General features: G+C 40.4%; 1 protein-coding gene across 1 annotated transcript in view; it reads right to left on the bottom strand.

Annotated features, from left to right (window-relative positions):
- The window catches only part of elp4 (elongator acetyltransferase complex subunit 4), a 234,993-nt gene that overhangs the window by 150,732 nt on the left and 58,150 nt on the right, over positions 1-26,111 (bottom strand). Inside the window, exons 4-7 of the mRNA XM_034188702.1 lie at positions 22,889-23,023; positions 17,832-17,968; positions 13,691-13,775; positions 9,783-9,971 (exon numbers count right to left, since the gene is read on the bottom strand). Of these exons, the coding sequence (XP_034044593.1) occupies positions 9,783-9,971; positions 13,691-13,775; positions 17,832-17,968; positions 22,889-23,023 (546 nt within the window). The remainder of the gene's footprint in view (positions 1-9,782; positions 9,972-13,690; positions 13,776-17,831; positions 17,969-22,888; positions 23,024-26,111) is intronic.

Genomic DNA, 26,111 nt, shown 5'->3' with positions numbered 1-26,111 from the left:
ACAGTGCTAAAAAATAAAATAAAATAAAAATAAAAATCCACTGGACAGGCTGTGGAGCAGCACAGGTAACGCACAACAACAGTGCTAAAAAATAAAATAAAAATAAAAATCCACTGGACAGGCTGTGGAGCAGCACAGGCAACGCACGACAACAGTGCTAAAACAAAATAAAAATCCACTAGACAGGCTGTGGAGCAGCACAGGTAACGCACGACAACAGCGCTAAATAAAAATCCACTGGACAGGCTGTGGAGCAGCACAGGTAACGCACGACAACAGCGCCCAAAAAAATAAAATAAAAATCAAAATCCACTGGACAGGCTGTGGAGCAGCACAGGTAACGCACGACAACAGTGCTAAAAAATAAAATAAAAATCCACTGGACAGGCTGTGGAGCAGCACAGGTAACGCACGACAACAGTGCTAAAAAAAAAATAAAAAAAATAAAATAAAATAATAAAATAAAAATCCACTGGACAGGCTGCGGAGCAGCACAGGTAACACACGATAACAGTGGTAAAAAATAAAATAAAAATCCACTGGACAGGCTGTGGAGCAGCACAGGTAACACACGACAACAGTGCCAAAAAACAAAACAAAAATCCACTGAACAGGCTGTGGAGCAGCACAGGTAACACACGACAACAGTGGTAAAAAATAAAATAAAAATCCACTGGACAGGCTGTGGAACAGCACAGGTAACGCACGACAACAGTGCTAAAAAATAAAATAAAAATCCACTGAACAGGCTGTGGAGCAGCACAGGTAACACACGACAACAGTGCTAAAAATAAAATAAAAATCCACTGGACAGGCTGTGGAGCAGCACAGGTAACACACGACAACAGTGGTAAAAAATAAAATAAAAATCCACTGGACAGGCTGTGGAGCAGCACAGGCAACGCACGACAACAGCGCCAAAAAATAAAATAAAAATCCACTGAACAGGCTGTGGAGCAGCACAGGTAACACACGACAACAGTGCTAAAAATAAAATAAAAATCCACTGGACAGGCTGTGGAGCAGCACAGGTAACACACGACAACAGTGCTAAAAAATAAAATAAAAATCCACTGGACAGGCTGTGGAGCAGCACAGGTAACGCACGACAACAGTGCTAAAATAAAATAAAAATCCACTGGACAGGCTGTGGAGCAGCACAGGTAACACACGACAACAGTGCTAAAATAAAATAAAAATCCACTGGACAGGCTGTGGAGCAGCACAGGTAACGCACGACAACAGTGCTAAAATAAAATAAAAATCCACTAGGCAGGCTGTGGAGCAGCACGACAACAGTGCTAAAAAATAAAATAAAAATAAAAACGAAAGCGTTAGCAAGCTAGTTAGCTTGCCAACGCTGATGAAGGTTAGCTGATAAAAGAGCTCCGTCGCGATGCTTCGACCGTTAGAGGTCTTCTTTAGGCGTTGGAGCACGGTGAAAAAGTAAAAAAAAGTAAAAAAGTCTTGAAAAAGACTGTTAATTCAAAGAACTCAAACAGCTCAGTTCAAACAGCTAACAGATACAGCAGAACACCGCTGTGCTCCGGAACCCAGGGCTCAGTCCTTGGGCCTTTGCTGTTTCTTTTATATATCAATGACATATGTTTAGTTTCTAAGTTTGCGAGTTGCATTTTATTTGTTGATGACACGACTGTGGAACTGCGACTGTGTGGAATGATCCCCACTATTAGTTAGTGGGGATCATTTGGGACAGGTTTTGGACGCGATGGAGAGGGAACTACAGAGGTTTAAGGAATGGTTTGATTCTAATAAATTGTCGCTTCACTTTGGTACAACAAAGTTCGTCATTTGGTAATACAGTTGTATGTTCATGAGAAAGGGTATTTAAGGTGGCCATTTGCAAATATTTCCCCTCTTTGCATGTCTTCAATTGAGTGGAAACATGGGAGCCTCTAAACAACTCTCAAATGAACTGAAAACAAAGATTGTTCAACATCATGATTTAGGCGAAGGATAGAAAAAAGCTATCTCAGAGATTTCAACTGTCAGTTTCCACTGTGAGGAACATAGTGAGGAAATGGAAGACCACAGGCACAGTACTAGTCAAGGCCCAAAGTGGCAGGAAAAGAAAAATCTCAGATAAGCTGAAGTGAAGGATGGTGAGAACAGTCACAGTTAACCCACAAACCTGCTCCAAAGACCTACAACATGATCTTGCCACAGATAATGTCTCTGTGCATCGTTCAACTATACAGCGCACTTTGCACAAGGAGACTGTGGAAGGAGAGAGTAATGCAAAGAAAGACTTTTCTGCATACACGCCGCAAATGGAGTCGCTTGAGGTACGCGAAAGCACATGTGGCTAAGCCAGCTTCATTGTGGAATAAGGTGCTGTGGACTGATTAAACTAAAATTGAGTTATTTGGACATAACAAAGGGCGGCATGCATGGCAGAAAAAGAATACAGCATTCCAAGAAAAATACTTGGTACCTACAGTAGAATTTGGAGGTGGTTCCATAATGCTGTGGGGGTGTGTGGCCAATGCAGGTACTGGGAATCTTGTTCACATGGATTCCAGTCAATATCAGCAGATTCTTGAGAACAATGTTCATGAATCATTAACAAAGTTGAAGTTGCGGGGCTGGATCTTTCACCAAGACAACAACCCTAAACACTGCTCAAAATCTACTAAGACATTCATGCAGAGGAACAAGTACAACATTCTGGATTGGCCATCTCGGTCCCCAGACCTGAATATTATTGAAAATCTGTGGTGTGATTTTAAGCGGGCTGCCCCATGCTCGGAAACCAACAAACCTGTACTGGAGATGTTTTGTAAAGAAGAATGGTCCAAAATACCTTCAATCAGAATCCAGACTCTCATTGGAAGCTATAGGAAGCGTTTAGAGACTGTTATTTCTGCGAAAGAGGAGCTACTAAATATTGACGTATTTTTTTTCTGTTGGAGTGTCCAAATTTATGCACCTAATTTTGTTTAAAGAATTATTGCACACTTTCTCTAAATCCTATAAACATCATTTCAATTCTCCAGTATCACTGTGTTTATCTGCTACAGGATATATTTAACTGAAATTGCTTATCCAAACAACCAATGATTTATAAAGAAACATCATGGAAATCATCAGGGGTGCCCAAATTTTTACATACCACTGTAAACCCAGGAATTTATGTAAGTACACAATGTTGAAATTGAACTTGAAAATGAAACTAAATTTCTTGGGGTCTTTCTTGATGATGATAATTTAAGTTGGAAAACACATATAAATTATGTTAAATCTAAAATGTCAAAGATCATTGCCATTTTGTATAAAGCACAAGATGTCCTAGCCCAATGCTCATTAGTTACTTTATATATTTCATTACTTGTTCCATACATGACCTACTGTATTGAAGTTTGGGGAATCACCTACAAAACTAATACAAATCCTATATTTTTGCTTCAAAAGAAAGCCATAACAATTATTAGTAAGAAATCTTATTGTGAGCCAATTAATTCATTGTTTGTCCATTTATATATTTTGGAATTTTGGGACTTGATTAATTGGTGGTGCATATCATAATACAAATTATGTTCAAAGTAAAAAATACACTTCCCCACCACATGTCCAGGACCTGTTTAAAATGAGGGACTCCAGTTATAATTCATGAGGAATATTATTATTTCAGAAATCAAAGATTCAAACTCCTGTAAAAAGTCATTGTGTTTCTGTTCAAGGTGTAAATATTTGGAATAATTGCCCGGATAACATAAAATCACTCGGTAGTTCGGTTGGCCTTAAGAGGCTCTACAAAAATTATTTGATTACTTGCTATAGCATGCTGAATTAGGTTTATTGATTTTGTTTTGTTTTTTGGTGCATTGCTGCTTGCATATTTGTGTTTTTGAAATTTTAGTTCATGGATCAATGTATACTTTGTATTAGTTATCATGGGTATATCCATCCATCCATCTTCTACTGCTTAGGCCAATTAAGGGTCGCGGGGGGCTGGAGCCTATCCCAGCAGTCATAGAGCGCGAGGCGGGGTACACCCAGGACAGGATGCCAGTCTGTCACAGGGCCACAAATAGACAAACAAACACAGACACACCTACACACACACCTACGGACAATTTTAAAGATTCCAATCCACCTAACCCGCATGTCTTTGGATGTGGGAGGAAACCGGAGCACCTGGAGGAAATTCACGCAAACACAGGGAGAACATGCAAACTCCACACAGAAATGCCACGGGAATTGAACCCACAACCTTCTCGCTGTGAGGCAACAGTGCTAACCACAAAGCCACCGTGCTGCCTATCATGGGTATATGTATAATTTTATATACATATGTAGAATTTTTATCTTTGGTTAAAGGGGTAGGCGCTTACAAGCTTTTGCTTCTGCCTACACCCTTTCGGGCGCATGGGTGCATTGTTGGATAATTTTCTTTATTTCTTTCTAAGTTTTTGTTGTTCTGGATCTGTGTGTGCCGAATAAATTAATTAATTCTTTCATTCATAAACACTACCCAATCTAGAATCCCACGGGCAACGCGCTAGTAACTATTAAGTAATAACAACAATGAAAAACCCATAAATGAGTGTTGCTATTACATTGGACTGGAAGTTAAGTCACAAAGTTCTCCACTCCATCACTCTACTCCCTATGGTTTCACTAAAACTAATATGCCTCCATCTATTGGTGAACTGAAATTTGTGTAATTAAGAGTACATATGCGTGCGTACGCATGCATGCACACACACGCAATGTAACAGTGATGGCTGTGAACAAGCTGTCTCTTGTAGCACCATGTCAAAGGCTATTATAAAATAAAATTATGTGAGCAGTCCAAACTGAATGCTAATATTTACATAGGTCAGGACATCACTTGTTCTCAGCAAGGTGATTAAGAGGTGGATTTCAGACTATGAATGTTGCGTTCAGCATGTGCTTATTTGTGAGGTTGGGTGTGGCAGCATGAGATAGTATGATGGAGGAAGAACGACCTAATTAATGTTTCAGATGGACTGTGACACTGGGCTGTCGTGAGGCTTTCAGCGAGTTGCTCAGCTTCCCAGGCTGCTCAATAATGAATAGAAAAATCCAGTATGGCCTCAGCAAGCTAGCTCACTGCTACAAGTCTAGACACTCTTCCAAGAGACACAATAAGATAATTATCCAAGCAAAGTCAATGACAGAATGAAGTTCCACTAATATGTCCACAGAATACCTAACAACGTTTTAATCCAATAAAAGCATTCAGCTTCCACATACCATGACTCTAGTTCAATTAAATCACATTTTAATAACAATGCCAAGTGAGATTCACAACGTCAAAGTAATCATAAGTACATTTTAAAGATGCCCACCTTCAAAGAATCTCACTGCCTCCATGTTGGCATAACCAACCAACACCTGACTCTGTCCAAAATCTCCCCCACTCCTCTTCTTGCTCCACTCATTCACATCTCTCCCCAGGGTGGAAAAAGAGGTGGAGACAGATTAAGGGTTTGGAGGCCAGGCCAGAGAGGGACAGCGGGACCGCTCCCACCACAGCTGACATCTGCTAGTTAGCCACTCTACCTTTTCTTTGACTAGGCCAAGACCGCTGCGCAATGAGTATACAGGCCTCGAGCCAGAGCACATTATGGCAAAAAACAAACATTTTAAATGTTTAGCATTGACCTGTATTTTTGAAAAAAAAAAGAAAGACATCACAAATCATGAAAAACATAAAAATATAACATAAAATATGTAACATAAAACATTTTGGTAAAAAAAAAAAAAAAAAGTCTCAGACGGCTTTTTTTTGTGATGAGTGTGTTTCTATGGTCAACTGTCTGGGGGAGGACCATGGTTTGCCATATGCCTAAGCAGATGACTCCACCTTCACACTGAGAAGCCAGACTGGACACAGACACATGAAGCAGACGCACACCACCCCAACCCCCCAAAAGAGTCTTTCTCTCTCTCTCTCTCTCTCTCTCTCTCTCTCTCTCTCTCTCTCACACACACACACACACACACACACACACACACACACACACACACACACACACACACACACACACTGCAAAGAAGAATTTGTAAAAGAATTGAAGACACAAATAGACATTCTTTTTGTCTTGATTCAAGTAACTAAAAGTGTGTATGTGTGTGTGTGTGTATATATATATATATATATATATATATATATATATATATATATATATATACATACACATATTAAGGCTTTTGAATGAAACATGCACTCGACTGACTGACTGATCTATGGAATAAGAGAATAAAAAGTGAAAAAGCTGCAGTTCTGCAGAGTTCAAACTTTAAACCCTCCAAGGAAAACTGCGTGGTCCATATATCAACTGGTGCAACCAAAAGGTTTGCTCTACACTGTTAGTAAACTCAGTTCAAGTCAAAAACTAATTAGTTACTGAGAAGAAAAATGAAGGAAACAACATGTTCCTGTTTATAGGTAAGTCCCTTCGGCTGCTCCCTTGTTTGCACTCGGGGTCGCCACAGCAAATCCAAGGTGGATCTGCATTTTGAATTGGCATAGGTTTTACGCCGGATGCCCTTCCTGACGCAACTCCACATTACATGGAGAAATGTGGCTGGGATGGGATTTGAACCCAGAACCTTCTGCACTGAAACCAAGCGCATTCCTGTTTATACATAGTACAAATAATTCAGTGTTACTTAAAACTACAGTGTGTACGATTTCAGCGCACTTATTAGAGGAATTTCAATTTATTTCAGCCTAATCACAACAAAGCTACCTGAAGGCGCTTCACACAAGTAAGATCTAACCTTACCAAACCCTGCAGCAGGCACACAGGTGGCAGTGGTAAGGAAAAACTCCCTCTGATGATTTGAGGAAAAAACCTCAAGCAGACCAGACTCAGAGGGGTGACCCGCTGCTTAGGTCATTCAAACAGTTACAAGGTTTCTGCAAAGTTTCACAAAGCTGAAGAAGTAGAAAACATGAAATCAAAACATCTGCTGCATCAGCTTCAGGCATGGCATCTCGCGGTCAGTACAGCATCCCGTGGTCCGTAGCCGCCAATCCCGTGCGACGTCCTCCGCAACTTGGACAGAGAGATAAAAGCAGAATCAGTCAGCTGGAAAAACCACACCTAAGGTATAATTCATCAGCAGTGAAGTGACAGAAAAGCAGAGGAAAATACCAAGGTGACTGCCAGCCGCTAGCCCAAAGCTTTACTAACAGACCCAGAATTTCAATAAAGTTGTAAGAAAATGCTGTTCCGTTACTAATAAAATGAATTTAAAAGAATAGGAAGCATAGTTCCATACTATGCCAGTATGCTAGCCATACAAAAAGGAGACTAAATACGTCTTAAGTCTGGACTTGAAAGTCTCTACAGAATCTGACTGTTTTATCTCTGTAGGGAGATCATTCCACAAAACAGGGGCACAATAAGAGAAAGCTCTGTGGCCTGCAGACCTTTATTGAGCCTAGGGACACAAAGTAGTCCTGCGCTCTGAGAACACACAGCTGAGGCTGGTACGTAGGGTTTAATTAGGTCAGCTAAGTAGGGAGGTGCTGGTCTTGTAAATAATTCTATAGGTTAATAGCAGAACCTTAAAATCCTTAAAAGTAAAAATGGAAGACAACATTCATGACCATTTGTTCGTCTACTGTATATATTAAAAGCCAAGTGGCCTCTGTGTATGTGTGTGTATGTATGACTTTGATCATGAACAAACTGGGGAGAGCTGACATTTGCTATTTGGTATGTTTATGTATTTTGGGTCAAGGATGAATGCCATCAAAATGGAAAGTTGGCAGGACTCATATTTGGAGAAATTATGGATATTATGTAACAACAGTGAACAATGGACATTGATAATCACATTCTGGACTCACATGCCATTTCAGCATGGGGCGGTAATTCACCTATATGTTAAATGCCAAGTGGCCTCTGTGTACATGTATGCATGCATGCGTGTGTATAACTTTGATCACGGACAAACTGTGGACAGCTGATATTTGCTGTTTGGTATGCTTATGTATTTTGGGCCAAGGATGAAGGCCACCAAAACGGAATGCTGACAGGACTAAAATTTTTTTGAGAAAATGGACACTGATAATTACATTCTGGACTCACATGCAATTCCAAATCATTATAGAAACTTTACATAATTTATTACCACCCTTGAAAAATGTCAGATACCTATTTTATAAACACTACCAAAGCTAGAGCCTGTGGATCCCCACGGGTAACACGCTAGTTAGTGTATAATTACCTGCAATGACAAATCAGTGTGTTTTCATAAGCTTAGAATGAGTCCGTCATATCTACATAGGAGCAGGCCTCCTCATGGAAGGTGCTACGTTGCACCACCATGTTGACACAGTAGCCCAAAAGGGTCACACTTACTCCATCTTTCTCATTTTACAGTGCGGCCAAAAGGCTGTCGAAAAAAGAGGAGGAATCAGTGGTTGGTCCCCTATACACCCAGACTAACAAGTTTGAGAACCCTCATTTTTGTGAAATGGGGGATCATACATATTGCTTATCGCAAGAGAAGGCATTGATTGACTGATTAGAAATTCAGCATGTACTTAAATGCAAAAGATTAAAACAATACATTTGCCACTACATGTAAAATTCCAAGGATAAGGCAAAAAAATCCAAGACTTATTTCCACTGTGCTCCTCCAATAAAAACAAATACAACAGATGAAACACAAAGACTAAAACTGCACTGGAAAAAAAAAATTCCCCTCAAAACTAGGGCTGTGAAATGAAAATGGTAAAATCCAAGGAAGATTTGTAGGTGGCCTGGGGGGTGCAGGGCCCCAGAAGCCAAATTAATTTTGTATCTAATGATACATTTTCAGCATCCCTTGGAAGAAAAAAAATATCAAAAGAAGCACATATTTAAAGGATCCTAGATTCAACCTTTTATTTAAACGGTCAACATAAAGTTGAAATAACAGAATATGACGTGGAAGTTGGACCTGGAATGATTTTCCTTTTAATTGTAAACCAAATTATGCATTAACTCAGAACAATTAAACTACATGAAATTCAGGAAGACTGAAAAGACTGTTAAAGCATTTCAAAAACCACAGCTAAAGCTTCTAGAAAATTTTGAAAATGGTAAAATATGGTAAAATGGTAAAATATGGTAAAATATTAATAACATTCTTTATAGTAATAAAAAGTCACATTATTTTGTGTCAGTTCCTGGAAATTCATTAAAAGGCACAATGTCATTTTTACAATGAAAGAAAAGTCTACATTAATAAAAAGTCACTAAGCATTAACTCAGTGACGATCATGATTACAGACCACCCACAGAGTACAATGCTCCCTCCTCACCTTCGACGAAATCTGCAGAATTCTGCAAAATCCATGGATTTATAAAACTTGTACAATGTCGTAAAAAAAAGAAGGCTTTGCGATAGGCATTTTCCTAACTCTGGGACTATCACGATAACAGACCATCGGCAGAGTACACTAGCCCCTGCCCCCCATGACAAAATCCACGGAATTCTGCAGATCCATAGATTTTCCACAGCTCTGAAAACCTAAATACAGCTAAAGGGAGTGTGAATTATCATAACCAAAGAGTAAAATTAAATAAAAACGTGACTGACAATGTAATGCAAACTGCAACCTCACCATGAGAGGACACTAAATCTTACACACTGATGCGTCAACTTTGGTAGACAAGAGAAATAATGATTGTTATGCTTATTAAGCCAGACGTGGTTATTTATGATATATATTTAAAATGCACAATGATGTTTGAGGTGCACATGCTCTCACGTGTTGAACATTGTCCTACCTCGATGAGATGTGAGGGCACGGTGACAACTGCAACGGCCAACGACGACCTCAACAAAGCTCGCAGTCCATAGAGAAAGGTAGTGAGGGCGTGGCTGTGCCTGGGGTTGTCATGGCAACACAGGTCATCTCCCCAGAGAGCTGAGCCGAGAGAATGAAGCCCGATGCGCATGACATTTCGGGAAGTTGACTGCAACAAGAAGAAAGAGAAAGAAAAAAAAAAGTAAAGTTAAATCTTGCTGCACATATGTAACAATGCAACCAGTTTCATTTCAGGTCACGTTCACAAACTGGCTCTCAGAATGAATGATTGCAACTTCTGAGTTATTCATGATCAGTGTACTCATGTAAGGTAGTATTTCCAGAACTTAAGAGGGACCAAAGTGGCCGGTCTGATCAACAACACAGGCAATCAGAACACAGTGCCCAAACGTGACTGGACACAACTGCCCAATCACAGAGGCCATCTGACACACGCACAATGGACCTGTCAGACAGGCTTCCAATATGGCCGCCACCCAGAAACCCCAGCACATTCTTGGCACCACAGTGATGCTCCGCAGCCAAGGGGGCCTGGGCAAGGGTGGAGCTGTGCCTTCCCGTGAAACTCCCCCAAACCACCACAAGAGATCAATGGTAACAAACTCTCATGACGACAGGAAAAAAAAAGGGACGGAGCAGTGGCAGCCCATATATCACAGAGAGAAAGGAGGAAGATGTCCAGAATTTTAGAGGCTTTTCACCTTTAACACAATCACCCTTTCAGATGGATGTCTTCAGGATGGGTTGCGACTGCCCATATAAGAGCCAAAAGCGTTTTACAAAGCTCAGGCAAAAAACATTTACATTTTACCCAACTTTTTCCTCCCTTTATCCCTCTATTATACTGACCCTCCCAACTTCTCCTCCACCCCACTTTCCATCGTTTCCTGTTCCAACAGTATGACCTAAGCTTCGTTTGGGTCTACATCAGAATAGCAGGCATCTAAGAAAAATAAACTCTATTGTTTCTTGTAGTTTTCTCACTTTTGACTCAGTTTCCCAAGGGAGGCTCTCACACAGGACATTATTTATATTCATCGTCCTCAACACTGTTAAACCTCACTGCTGCATCTGGATCTCACATATACACTTGTATATTATTAGTCTGTGCATGTTTGCCTTTGTCATGGTTAGATATGGCCTTTCTTTGTTTAGCGGGCTGTGCTCACACACACGTCCTAGGGGCCACAGAATTAAAAATCTATTTCTATGTCTGCAACACAGCAGGAGAGAACTGTGTTAACATGACTGTTGCTGTGGCAACATCAAGATGAGAGGCCAAACTTAACTCCTATAGTTTAGCCTATAGAAAAATTGGGGAACAGTGCCAGCAGAGTCCAGCCAAGGCCAGTCCCGGAGACTACAGCCAGACTGGGACCAGAAGCTAATCACCAGACAGTTAGCGAAGAATAACACCCCGGCTACCACTGCTGTTCTCGTCACCTCAAAAGATTCTGAAATATATACTCGGGGAGTATAGGCCTTGTACAAAATGGTCATGTGAATAATGAAATTTAGAAGAAACATACAGCCACCAACAGTCACTCACTATCTCTTATTACTTTGATACTAGAGCCCAGATCACTATGTGTTGATGTGCATCCCTGGAGTGTGCCAACACATTAGGTGGTCACACGGCTTCAGTGAAGTCAGCAGTTAATCTGGTGAGTGACAGCAATTGGGGAGAACGGCAGTGGGTACTGTAGGTAAATACTGGTGAACGTCACAGCTACGAGTGGCTTCAAATGACGGACAGAGGGGTCCTAGAATGTAAAAGAACAAGGCACCAATACATATCCATCACACAGCATTAACAGATGTACATTTGGCCCTGTGGAAAGCATAACATGTCAGAAGAGACAGAAGGATGCAGAGATGTTTCTGGCATTTAGGAGGTGAATGATGATTATTAAAAATAAGCATGTGAAAGGTAAGATGCTAACAGCTGGGATGCACAGGTGAGGCCAGCACAGGCAGGTGACAGTGGAGGTAAAGAGAAGTGGTAGTTGGAGTGTGACAGAAGACCTTGGAGCAATCAATAGTAATCTACTGCCTCTAAAAGTGCTTTCACACCTACTTTGTTTGGTCTGGACCTTTGGACTTTTCAGTTTGGTCCAAACCAAAATAATAAGTGTGAAAGCTGCCTGAGCTCACAGTCTGGACCAATAGACCAAAATTTTGTCTGTCCAAAAGAGGCTGCCTCAGTTGAGACCAAACTGAACCATGCTTTTGTTTATTTGGGACCTTCTGGATGGTTCAGATTTTCAGATCAATTACAGGAAATGGAGGCCGATTACCTTCATACATTAAACAGTAGAAGAAGAAAAGTAATGTACAAGAACTTAATTAACAAAGCATTACATTACAACAGGAAGCTCTGACTCTGATGGGTCCTAAAAACAGAAACTTTCTGGAAGGTTATAGAATAATTATCATGTGGAATAATCACTACAATATCACACAAATTGTTCAGTTTTATAGGCAGCACAGTGGCTTAGCAGTTAGCACTGTTGCCTCACAGCAAGAAGATAGTGGGTTTGCTTCCCTGTGAATCTCTGAATGAATATTTAGTTGCATAAAGACTGTTTCTGAAAACTGTTTCACACCTGTGTTGCATGGACTCAACCAACTTCTGGCACCTATGGGTATTCCAGCCCAGGATGACTGGACAAGATTCCACAATTCCTCAGCATTTCTTGGTTTTGCCTTAGAAATGGCATTTTTGATGTCACCCCACAAGTTTTCTGTTGGACTAAGGTCACAGGCTTGGGCTGGCCACTCCATAACATTAATCTTGTTGGTCTGGAACCAAGATGCCGATTGCTTGCTGGTGTGTTGGAGGTCACTGTCTTGTTGAAAGACCCATTTCAAGGGCATTTCCTCTTCAGCGTAAGTCAACATGACCTCTTCAAGTATTTTGATGTATCCAAACTGATCCATGATCTCTGGTACACATACCCATATCATGATGCATGTTCCACCATGCTGCATTGTCTTCACAGTGTACTTTGCCATTCTGGTTATTCCTCGATCCATTTGGTAGTTTTCTGTTTTCTTCCACACCTTTCTGGTTTTGTTGCCATTTTAAACCATTTGAGATCATTTTAGCAGCCTATCATTTTCTGCACTTCTTTCCCCTCTTCAGTCAAGTTTTTATTCAAAGTATGCTGTTCTTCTGGAACAACACATTTTACTCAGATTTTCAGAGAGAAATGAATTACAACAAGCATGTACAATATTTGCTGCTTTTGTCTTTAAATAAGGGCCACCTGTTTGACACCTGTTTTTTCACAGAAAGAAAAAAATGCAAACTGCAATTTATTTTGAACAGCCTAATATTCCGTTTACTTCACTTTCTGTAATGCAATAACAAATTTTGCTAATAATTTTTCTTCATGATTTGATTTGGAATGTTCCCAATGCATGTGTGTGTGGAGATAAAAGCTATTCGAAGGGTTTTGATCCTTACTCACGTTTTTAAGTGCACTGCTACTATTTTTAACTCAACTGTACATCATCAAAAATGATTTAATCTGAATGCAACACTCCAATGTGAAACTAAACTAACCAGACCAAAGGGATACACATGATGAACCTTGGTTCACACTTTTCGGTGCATCCTGAGAACTTTGATGAAAGAAAGGACAATCCACGCTTTCCCGACAAAGGAAGGTGCTGATGCTCATCCCAATTGCTTCACCTCCTGGTCATGGACAATCCATGAACAGGAGGTGAAAAGACATTGCAGAGCAGTCAATTGATGACCAGATGGCTTTAAAAAAAAATAAAGAAATCTGATTCAAACTTTGGAAAAAAAGACAAAGTAAGCAATATAGTATCCAACATTCAAAATGTTTACGTTCTTACCATGGGTGTAGAAAGCCCAAATCCCTGTCTATTTATGACCTCTTGAAGTGACTTCAGCAATGCAGAGTAGGACTCAAGCATGGGGCTGAAAGAGCAAACATAGAGGTTGGAGAAAAGGAGTGGACATACAGTGACAGAGACAATAAGGAAGAGAACACAAACTGTTACTTTGTGCATTTGAAATTGAAACCATTTTGATAAAACTGGTTCGAGCCTATCATGACAGCAGTTTAATTCTCTGTGACTGCAGCATTTTCCTCCTGACGGTGCCTTTCTGGACCCACTGAAGCAGACACATAATCCATATCAAGAGATCCAATTAATTTATTTGGTTGATTAAATTCCAACATGACTGGTTCTCTGTCAGCTCCCTGAGGACGTGATTATGCCGAGACAGACAGACAGACAGATAGATGAGCTGTCGATATGCACAAACATATACACAACAAAGATGATAACTAGGAAGGGGAATTAATGGGCTACTTAAAATAAAAAAGGAACAGCATTTTGGTGTTTCATCAGTGGTAAGATGTGCACCAGTGACAAAGGGCACAGAGATCCACTGACATTACATTAAGCAACAGGGACAGATGATTATTGAACACACCATGTGTCTATAGGATGCCCAACAGGCACTTTAACCTCCTCTTTTTTTTTTTTTCTTTTTTTTTTACACAGGCCTCACCACTTAAGAACTCCTCACCATTGTAATGACCACTCTGTCGTGAGTCACACTGGGCTGCTATGTCAGTTGTCAATTTGACCTGCAGGCCATAAAAGCTGATACACATAGATTGGTCACACGTCAATAGCCCTGCATAAAGAACAGCAATACACACTTGTGTTGATTACACTTGTACCAAGTGTATCTATGTACTCCATTTCACTTATTCAGCCCAACAATGGTGCCTCCTGACCCCGCTGGGGCTAATGATAGTGCTGGATTGGTGAAAGAGGAACACCTACCCTGCTTGGCCTCTCTGCCCATGTTCCTGCTCTGACATAGGGGGCTGGGATGGTTTGACATGCAGTTGAGTGAGAGATTGCCTCTGGTTGGCAGCCATTGTGCAGGATGGCATTGTGTTTGAGTTACCCCTACTGAGCATGCCTCAATCAGGTACCAATAAGGTTTAGGTGCTTAGCTACAGGGGCTAGCGCGTCAGCTAATTAGGATCATATGCAAGGAAGTGTCTTTATCTCAGTGCTCCTCTTTCAGTGAGAGGGAAAAGGAGCTGAGGAGGGGGATGCTTGGTCTTAAACAACAGGATCTGTATCACCTAGAGAGCAATTTGTGCCAATTATGCCTTCAAGTGAAACGGAGCAATTTAACAGCTAGCGTATCAACATGGGGCTGTGGACATGTGCATGGGGGAGTAGCCTGCTTTGGAGTTTGTGTGGTGCATGTGCGTGTGTAATGTGCCATGTGTGTGTGTCACTATTGTGTCTCCATAATAGTGTGGTGCAGGTGTAGTTCCCTGCTGTCAAAATGTCTGCAAGATCTATAACCCATTGAGATCAGCAATGGCACGGGGCCACTGTGTCACCGTCACAAAATCTCAGCACAAGAAGACATTTAATACTTCACTTGTTCACAGTAAATAAACATTATTAACGTCATAACCTGATCATTTCCATAATATTAACTAACACGGCAGACTTCATGGTCTGTGTTTGTCAAAATGTGCCCTTTAAATTTAGTGTCCTCAGACTCTAATGTGTTTGCATGGGTGCTTTTGTTAAACAGTCTCTGTTTGCTAAAATAGAGGCAGAGGGGTTCTATAAAGCCTTCTCCTCATCCTGTGCTACAGATTGCTTTATTTACAAAGCGTGTGCGAGTGCGCCTTCGTGTGCCCTTGTGTGTTCAACAGCACTCGCTCCGTAAAGAGTCTGGATGACCTCTGAACCCTAAGTACACTCAACATGGGAGAAATCAAACAGACGCTGAGTAAATAGGACCCTTATTTGAATAGACATACACAACCTCTCCAAGAGACAGAGTATCTCTGACCAATGGAAAGCTACACAGGATCAGTGACACACACACACTGATGTTATTGGTGAGTTAATAAATGGACTGCATTTATATTGCACTTTTGCATCTGCATCAGACGCTCAAAGCGCTTTACAATTATGCCTCACATTCACCCCGATGTCAGGGTGCTGCCAAACAAGGCGCTCACTACACATATAGGGGATAGGGGATTAAAGGCCTTGCTCAAGGGCCCTTAGTGTTTTTCCAGTCAGGCGGGGATTTGAACCCATGATCTTCTGGACTCAAGCCCAACACCTTAACCACTAGACCATCACCTCCCCTCCCCTTAATACAAATGCAAGTGCATTTAGCAATTCAATCTATTTTCTTTCATTTTATTTATCAAAAATAAAAAAGTGCTTTCATGTCATTTCCAATTATGACATTCGAATAAATATGGCAGTGTTCTTCATTTTAAAGTATGAATGCATTTCAGAGAAATCAGCAATGCCATTTTTATGCAAATCATTAAAATGAAAATGAATAAAAATTACAATAAAAGCCATTGTTGTGTCTGCACTTAGTAGTAGTAGTAATAATAACAATAATAAAATGTACAGCTTGTTAAATTCCCATAATTGAGTGTCTGCAGGAAAGCCAAAATAACCTTAAATGTTTTTTTCTGACAAAGATACAAGCACATTACATCCAATGGATGAAGTATTTACTATATTGTGTGATGTACATTAAAATATGTTGATCTTTAGCCTCAAGATACATTTTAATTATTAATGGAATCGCCAGCTATTTTGGTAATTAATTAATTGATTTGAGTGTTATTTTTGGTCCAAATTCTCTAATTTCAGCTTCAATGTTCTGGTTTCTTTACTTCTCTCCGACAGTAAACTATCTTTGAATTACTGACAAAACAGCCCAGTCTCACGTTTTTTGTTTGTCTTCCCATCACGAAATGATTCAAATTTTCATGACAAGGTTTCTTTTTAAATCACTATTACCCCAACCCTAACCTTAACCTAACTCTACTCCTTCCCCTAACCCTAACTACCCCAACCCCCTGCTGCACTTTTAATTACGTGCAGCCATCACGAAATGAGTTAGAATGAATTTGTGCTGCCATGATGAAAATTTTGCCCTTTTTGTGACAATATGATGAACCAATAGATAAATGTATATTTCGTGCTGCTGAATCACAACAATCCGTGACATCCAGGTTGGACAAAACAAGGTATTTGAGGATGTCATTGTGGGCTTTGAGAAACACTTCATTTTGACATTTTATGGACCAAATGACTAATGGACTAATCCAGATAATGATCAACAGATCAATAATGAAAATAACTGCTGTTTCTTATAAAATATACCAGGATTGTATTTTCTGTCCTTTTGTGTCTCAGTAAGGGGCAAAGTTGTGTACAACATTTTCTTATATATACAAGTATATATATATATATATATATATATATTCAATTATCTATGACTGCCTTTTTAAATGTTTGACGCTTAAAATCAGCGGTCTCAAACTGATTCCAGAAAGAGTCAAGAGGGTGCAGATTTTCTTTGCAACCACCCACTCCACCAGGCGATTTCACTGATTAACTGATTCCATCTGCTTAAAGTGATGTTAATCAGTGAAATCACCTGGTGGAGTCAGTGGCTGCAAAGAAAACCTGCACCCTCTTGACTATTTCTGGAATCAATTTGAGGCCTCTGCTTTAAATCCTTTATATATTGTGATTTTTTTAAAAGTGGTAAAATAAATACTTTATATGTCAAAACACTTGACTGCAAGGTTGCAAACTGTTGGTAGAATTTATGAATATGATTTACTGGCAAATTAATCACAATCGGCTAATCAGGAAACAATCAATAAACTAACAGATTAAAAAAAATCATGGGATTAATCAAATAAATAGATGAAAGAATAAATGATTACAAACATTATCGTGAGCTGCAGCCCTACTTTTGGCATTGTTGCAGATAAAACAACTGAATTGTGTGGATGGTATGTTTGCTAACTTGTGTTCTGTAGATGGCATCTGATTTGTGTATCTGTGTTTTGTGGATGATGTCATGTTTGTGTACCTGTGTTCTGGGGATGGTGTCTCATCGGTTCTCGTGTGTTCTGTGGATGGTGTCTTGTCGTTTTACCTGTGTGTGGGTGATGACTGCATAGGATGTTCTGGAAGGTAGAAGCAGTGGCACTTGGCTGCCTGACGAATTTCTGGCTCCATCGTCTTGGAGACATCATAGTAGTGCCCAAATCTGGATGAAGATGCCAGGGCAGTCTGAAGGGGTCAAAGAATCAAACTAGTGTTTAAGCAAATGAAAACCATAGCCCAAAATAAAACAGGACTCAAAATCATTCTCGGTCATCTATTTCTGCCCGAGGTACACAAACAAAGTGGATTCAGCTAATTTGACAAAGACTTTTATGAAGTAAAATAATCTTATTTGCCTTTCTAATATGTTAAATGAGTGTGCTTCAGAATACTATGGTAATGCAATTGCATTGTTTATGGGTCATTCCTCAAAATTCCTACAGCAGAGAAGCTAAATAACCACTACGATCAAGCGCTTAATCATTTCGTCACATAAATGTCCACTTCTGACTGTGAAAGCAAATGTGTCGGGGACGCTGGGGAAGGCGGATGTTTTCCTGCAGCTAAAAGAGAGAGTTTTAGCTTTTCTCTCTCAGTGAAACCAGGGATTCCATTGTTCGAGGGGGCCTTAATCTACTTCTAATCTGGATTAAGGCCCCTGGTGTGTCCCTCTCCTGGTAGAACGAGGGGGTCAGCGGGCCAGGGGGGTCAGGCGCTCATCTTCTCTTTGTGAGCTAGGCAACCCGCTTAGCGTTCCATCCCCGCCCTGATGGCCTCACCTTTGATCTGATGTCTTCATCGAGAAAGCGACACATTGGGTTATGTCAGGAGAGGTGTGTGTAAAGAGCAAAGTAGCGTTGAGTCTGGGGGTGAATTTGGGATGCAAATCCTCTGACGAGGCTTACTAGTGGTTTGTAAAGACGATTTTACAGGGGAAGGGGGAGAGGTGAGGAAAGGACAGAGATATAAAGAAGTTTCCAGGGAGAAAGAAAGAGGGAGAGGATCCCTAGGGACACACTGTGCTGTTAATCCACATAGCGATATGGATTATAGACCGAAGGAGGGAGACTGCAGAGAAGAAGGGGAGGGTCAGTTTTACTCAAAGCGGAAGAAAGAGTGTAGGGCTGCCGACCCTAGCAGGGGGAAAGGCAGGGATTTGGAGAAAGACACAGGCGCAGGTCTGGGTCACAGGCTTGAGCGAGCAGACATGTCAATGCACAAGCTGCAAAGTAGTCTTGTTTCCCAGGCAAACCAGGGGTGCAGGCACATGTGTGTGTGTGTGTGTATGTGTGTGTGTACACAAGTGCTGTTAGGCGAGTAAAAGAATTAGTCTAATTAATTACAAGCTTTTTTACTGATTAATCTAAATTAATCACATTTACAATTTATTTGAAGATATCAAAACCCTCAAAATACAAAGTACATACAAGCATAGAAATATAAAGCTCTCATAAACCCACAAAAATTAGAAAAAAACTCACTCATTAAAAATGATTACAGAAATATTTTAATGTATAAAAACAAACTGTGCAGTCTATGAATTTAAATGGGGCATCATGAACATACACAGCACAATTTATTGCTGCAGTACAAAGTGTATTTAGAACAGTTTTTTATCACTTCAATTAAGGTGGTATTACATGTGATGCAGCACTTCTCACTTTGCATATTCAGGTATTTTTGTGATTTTGAAATACAGCTATAATCCTGGGCTACTGAGAAATTGTGTGTGGGGGGAGCTTTTAATAATCTGAGGTAAAATTAGAGGATTTGGGAGGCTGGGTCCTTCTGTTACATATGTCACAGAGGTGTTAAACAAGCTGTGTCAGTCAAAATATAATGTCAAAACTGTTTTCTGTTGAAGAGCACGACTTCCTGCTCTGGCCAGTTTCATCCCGTTCTAATAATCGGCCACCGCATGCTCCAAAAAAAGAACACAATCTACACTGTATTTTAACTGATTGTTGTCTGGCATCAAAATAAGTGACTAGCCAAATCCACATTCAAGAAGAAATTATTTATTTTAAAATGCACCCCCACCCACAACAACAACAACAACAACAAAAAGAAAGAACAACAACAAAAAAGCAAACAAGCAAAGCCATCTGTAAAATCAAAGTAAGACCCATGGTATGTGCGAGTCCAGTACCGCTCCTGTAAGCAATTGTGGAGTTATGATGCAAAAGATAAGGTGACAATCCCGTTTTATACTGTTTCCTCATGCATGCATACCAAAATCCATCCTCTCTGCTCTGATCTGCACTCATTCTGTGCTTGCATCACTCAAATGCCTGACTTTTGCAAAATATTACCCCCATCTGTACAAATTACAGTGGACTATTTAATGTTTTGGATCATGATATATCCCCATGTCACCATTGTTTTCAACATATTCAAAAACTTCCTGATTGCTCAGACTGTCCTGCAATGCTACTTTTACCACCTATTACACGAGATTTCAGGGCCTGATGGGGTATCATATTCGTTATTGTGGCCCAAAACGTAGCTAGTAAGTCCTATATAAGCCCTGAGGCCTATCAGGCTGGCGCTTATCTCCCAAATCTGCAAGGTGTAACAGACAAGACTCTATGATTTCCTCTGGACGGGATGCCAGACCAACACAAGTTACTTCCCCTGTTAAGGCAAGTACCCATTAACAGCTGGATGGACTGAGATCATGCAGATTAAGTGTCTTTTCCAAGGGCACAGAAAGATAGCATGAGCAGGATTCAAACTCAGGTCTACAGTTTGACAGGGCAGCTCCTTATCCACAAAGCTACTTGCTCTATAAAAGTAGCCAACTGGTGTCAAATATCAGCAATGGAATACCAAGTTGAGACTGGTGGCCTGTCCAGGACGTACCCCACTTCACTATCAGCAGTAGAGACCATTTCTAAACCACTAAATCAGACAGTCATTGATGTTAACAAAGGCAGAAGGAGGACTTTTCAAACTAGTAATATGATGATGTTACCTGTCATTCAGTATACATTCATTCATTCATCTTCTACCGCTTAGTCCAATTAAGGGTCGCGGGGGGCTGGAGCCTATCCCAGCAGTCATAGGGCATGAGGCAGGGTACACCCAGGACAGGACGCCAGTCTGTCGCAGGGCCACATTTGAGCGAAAAATGCTAAAATCATGTGGTATGTGGATTAGTGGTTAGCACTGTTTCCTCAAAGCAAGAAAGTCCAAGATCTGCATCCCACCTGGTCCTTTCTGCATGAAGTTTGTATGTTCTCTCAGTGTTTCCACAAGCTTCCTACAGTGCTTTGGCTTCTTTCCACTTCTACAAATATGCAAATTAGGTGAACTGATGACCGTAAGTTGACTTACGGTCATCAGCAATCTTCATGTATGCACCACTCTACATTTAATCATTAGTGATTGATCTCTGCTCCCCTCCACAGCATGTCTTTTTCCTGGTTCTCTCCCTCAGCCCCAACCAGTCCCAGCAGAAGACTGCCCCTCCCTGAGCCTGGTTCTGCTGGAGGTTTCTTCCTGTTAAAAGGGAGTTTTTCCTTCTCACTGTCGCCAAGTGCTTGCTCACAGGGGGTCGTTTTGACCGTTGGGGTTTTTCCGTAATTATTGTATGGCTTTGCCTTACAATATAAAGCGCCTTGGGGCAACTGTTTGTTGTGATTTGGCGCTATATAAATAAAATTGATTTGATTTGATTTACAGTTGTGAGTCAGAGTGCAAAAGAGTCTGTCTGCATGTGTCGGCCTTGCGATAGACTGGCGGCCTATCCAGGGTGTATCCTGCCTCTTGGCCAATGGCTGCTGGGATAGGCTCCAGATCCTCGTCAGCCTTAGGCCCCGTTCAGACTGGGGTTTGCAATCCAGTGCAAGACAGATTCAATCCAGATTACGTTCTAGCCGGACAGCGTTCAGACCTGTCTTTCAAATGTGGCTCATCCTACATATGCTTCAAACTCAATTTGGCTCAAACCGAATTCAAGACGTGCACGTACATGTGTGTCTGGGGTGTATTGCTGGTAGCTGGAGTGGCACGGAAAACCTGACTGTGTTTTATCTTTACCAATGAGGAATACCGGACAGCTTGATGAATTATTTAAGTGAAGAGATTAGGCTGGATTTAAATAGGTACCAGCCAAATGTTTGGACACACTTTCCCATTCAATGGAATGGGAAAAGTCTCAAAGTTGTTGCAAGACCTTGCATGTTTACCCTGCAGTAGTTGTGAACTAACAGTAGTAGTGACAAATATCTCCTTTCCACTCATAGCTGTATTCATCAGTGTAATCACTTAGTGGTGTGTAAGGGCCTGGTCACACGGCACACGGCGATATCTGGACGAAGGATAAAAAGGCAAAAAGTCACAAATCATTGAGAAAAGGTGGACAAAAGATCCTACACCTTTCCAATCACAGAAAAGCCTGCGAATCAAGAGCAAAAAAGGAACGAAACAAAACCAAAAGTAACAAAAGAAAAATGAAGGGAACGCTGACCTCGACGCTTTAAATAAAATCAAAATGAAACATTCACGATGACCAAAAGCAGGTATGAGATTGAGTGCAACCAGCCTCACGTCTGCAGTACTTGCAGGTGCGGGATTTTGTTTGTCTCTCTTTGTTTCTATATGAAAATGTTTCTTTTTCATCCCACACATGGACGATTCATCAGCGATACAAGGATGTTTTGTTCAGCTCGTTGAAGCTTTAGTTATTCATTTGTTCAGATGTCATCAACCTTCATTCAATATGCTGGACTTGGGAGGTTGGACAAAAGTCAAACAAAATTGTAACATTACAAAGACTAAGCAAACGATCGGAAACCCTCAAGAAAGAAAGAAGAAGGAAATATGGATAAATTGTGGTTGTCGTTGGTATTCAATTCAAAATTTTCAAAACAGTTTAAAAATTCTGACGAAACTCCAGCTGCAGGAACGAGGTTTGACGAAGGTTAAACGATGCCTCAGAAAGTCAATGAAAGTCCAGATTTCTTGTTTCGTTTGGGCTTCATTATCCTTTGTTAGTGTGATGTGACCGGGGCTTAAGCAAAGAGAATGTGGACCCCTCTGGCTTTTGTGAGACAAATCTGAGACTGTGGCTTTAAGTGATATCACGTAAAGCCACCTGCTTACCGAGACCTTTGGAAGATTCTGATAGCGCCAAGCAATCTTCATGGCATCTGGATTATCCTGAGGGTTATGACAAAGCCTGTGTTGCTCTACTGGTTTGTTGACGGCAATGTCATCCAAGATGGGAGCAGGCAGTTCCTGTGTTTGGAGAAGGAGGAGGTGGGGGGGGACACCATCAACACAAATTTAAGTACATGCAGTACTTTGATTTTTGAGCAGCATCTGAGTTTTCTTTTTGTTTTAATTTGAAATGGGAAAACACCTATGTTCCAACATTAATGGCCCTGAAACTTTTTTTTTTCCACAATTTTTTTTTTTATAAAATATATCTGATTTTCAAGATACAAAACATCAATTGAATCAATCTTGTTCTGCATATCTATGGTGTGTTGCTTTGTTATGGAAAGAGAATGAATGTAAAAACATGAGTAAATACAATGTAATTTTCTCATAAACTGAAACTAAAAGGTGTTGGATGCAATTTCCAAAAAATAATTTTTAGCTATTTAAATTTTGATATTTTTCAGTTCTTCATTATTTATAAACATTTAGGCACCTTAAATTTTTGTATAGTGCTGTATAGCCCAAATTTGAAAAAGTGGTAAGTGTAATCTGATTACTGAGCTTCTGTAAGTAAACTTGGGTTTATTGTATCGCAGCTAAAAGATTCAGGTTTCTTTCTTGGTTTTTCTGAACATGTAAACACGGCACATACACTACAACCGTAGCCTCTACAGATTAGCATATTGTGAATGTAACTGCGAAAACAATAAATGATGTGATATATCCCCACAGGGAGTTGCCTCTCTCTTAATAAGTCTTTGATATGTAAAGAGAGGGTGAGGCGGTGACCCCTCCCACTATCAATCAGTGGGAGAGAGGCCCGCCTCCTGTATGCTGGATGGCAGTCAGTTTCTGGGGCTACAGTGCCCTTAACAAATGCACATATCTGAAAACATTTCAGAAATGTTACAACCACGTCACCATCAAGCTCTCAGGTAGCCCCACTGTCCAGAACAGGGGTGGGCAATTATTTTTTGGAACGGGCCAAATGAGAAACAGAAAATATTGTGGAGGGCCGGGCCAAAAGGCTAAACTCAAGTCTACACAATAATAATTTTATTCCAATATAAATAAACGGTTTGATGTTCTAATTAGAAATTTTTAGTATAGCGGTGATCTTGGGAACTATTACCGAGTGCAATGCTTCCACTTGGGGTCCTATCTGACCTTGTGTCCTGAAGGCCTAAGACAAAAATGAAAATCTTTTAGTACCGTTTCTGGTCTGATTCTGTACTGAATTGCTGATTAGATAAATTTATCTAAAATGTTTGTGTTTCATTGACACACTGCATGTTATGAATGTGCAATAAACTTATTTGAAAGAAAAAAGAATGTACAGATTTGCAGGCCGGTCCAAGTAAGCCAAAGGACCGGATACTGCCCGCGGGCCGTAGAATGCCCAGGTGTGGTCCAGAATGACATGATTTCTTGTCTGATTATAAACAGGCCTTGTCAGCTGACAAGACAGTTTATAACAACAAACATATTACGACAATTTTTTCTCCCACTACTGTGGCAAAATATACCCAGGGCCACCAGTCTGCAAGCTATTGGAATTTACAAAGTACATTTATTTCTGTGGTATATCACAAATGTAAGATAAGAGTTGACCCTGAAGTGGTGACGCTCAATATTTTCACAGTGAGTACAGCGGGAAGCCAGAAAGAAGAGTTCACAATTGGGTTTTTGGTTAAACTGTGGTATATTAGGGAGGTCCTGAAAAACAAACTTCAACATTTTCAAGGTGCTTCTTCATTTTTTGGTTCCTTTAGGGGTAAAAATAAATTGGGTGAAATTTCATGAGATTTGAAAAATATTAGCCACCGCTGCCAGGCCCCTGGTTTTTGTGACGTGAGTGACATTTTGAGTTATGGACTGGATACATTAGTGGCAGATTTTGTTACATCTGCCTCAGGTCTCATTTTTGAGGCATTCAACGTCAACATGGACTTTGTCATCAAGGACCCCTCAGAGCGGGAGGGTGACCCATCATTCCAGTCATCATAGCAGGTCCTGGATAACATTGCTGCTGTCACTGATTCTGCTGAGCGAGGAGTTGCACTTATCCAGGATTACAATTACATCCTACTGAAGGATGAACAGCAGCGCTGATACCTGCTGCAAGTTGTTGAGTGGCATCAACGTCAGTTCCTGGAGGTGAAGAAAATCTGAACAAAACGCCACTCCCCATGACTGTTTGTTTTCACCAAATAGGTGGACAGTGACGTAATACTTTTTTATCTCTCCTGTATGGTCAGTTAAAGGATTGTTGTTTCAATTTGTATTTCATTTGTGAACAGGTACATTACTATTGCTGGTTTGCATCAATATGCTCAACCACTGCAATTTCCACCCTGCGTGCAGCAGTAGTTAGAACAGTCTTATCAAAATAAAATTTTGCACAAAACATTTTCTCATCAAGATGAGCAATTTTGTCAGGAAGCACCTTAAAAAAGTCACATTTTTATTTTTGTCATACTGTAGAGGACCACCCCACTGTGGTATGTCAGAGGTAACAGAAATTACACTGGGTGAGTTTAGAAGGTGAACAGTGATTTCTGGTACTTTTAAGGATTTTTTTTTTTTTTATCTATTGAAAAGTCACAGCCTGAAGTCAGCCAAACACCACCACAGCTGGTCAACAAAATCAAGCCGAATACTACAAGATTTTGTTGACTGATGATGGACAGCTGAATCCAACATAACACAGATGAGTGGAGAGAAAGAGGTGACGTTTTGTTCAAACACTTTGCTGAAACACTGATATAGTAATATTAGCAGGTAGCTGACATTTCTCACTAACTATAATTAAATTTGTAAACTAAATCTAAACTTAACTGGGATCCGCAATGAAAAAGAGCCTGAGCTTCATAGCATCAGTGGTGGAAATCATTGAATTCTACTTTTGTTTTAATAGAACCATAAAAATGCACACTCAAGTCAAGTTAAATCAACAATTTATATATTTATATAAAACCTGTGTTTTAGATCTAAAAAGTAAACTTTACACGTAAGATTAGTTTTCTACCACTGTGCTGAGCCACAAACCTTATCGAATGAACTCTCAGTGGAAATGCCTACGTGGTCGTTAATATTTGTTTATTATCGCAAGTAACATCGTTGTCACAATACTGTACAGTGGTATTGCATATCGCAAGTTTTC

The sequence above is a fragment of the Thalassophryne amazonica genome, chromosome 2 (assembly GCF_902500255.1).
Source record: "Thalassophryne amazonica chromosome 2, fThaAma1.1, whole genome shotgun sequence".
Lineage (NCBI taxonomy): Eukaryota > Metazoa > Chordata > Actinopteri > Batrachoidiformes > Batrachoididae > Thalassophryne > Thalassophryne amazonica.
The sequence above is the reverse complement of the archived record's forward strand: the minus strand, read 5'-3'. Positions and strand labels throughout refer to the sequence as shown.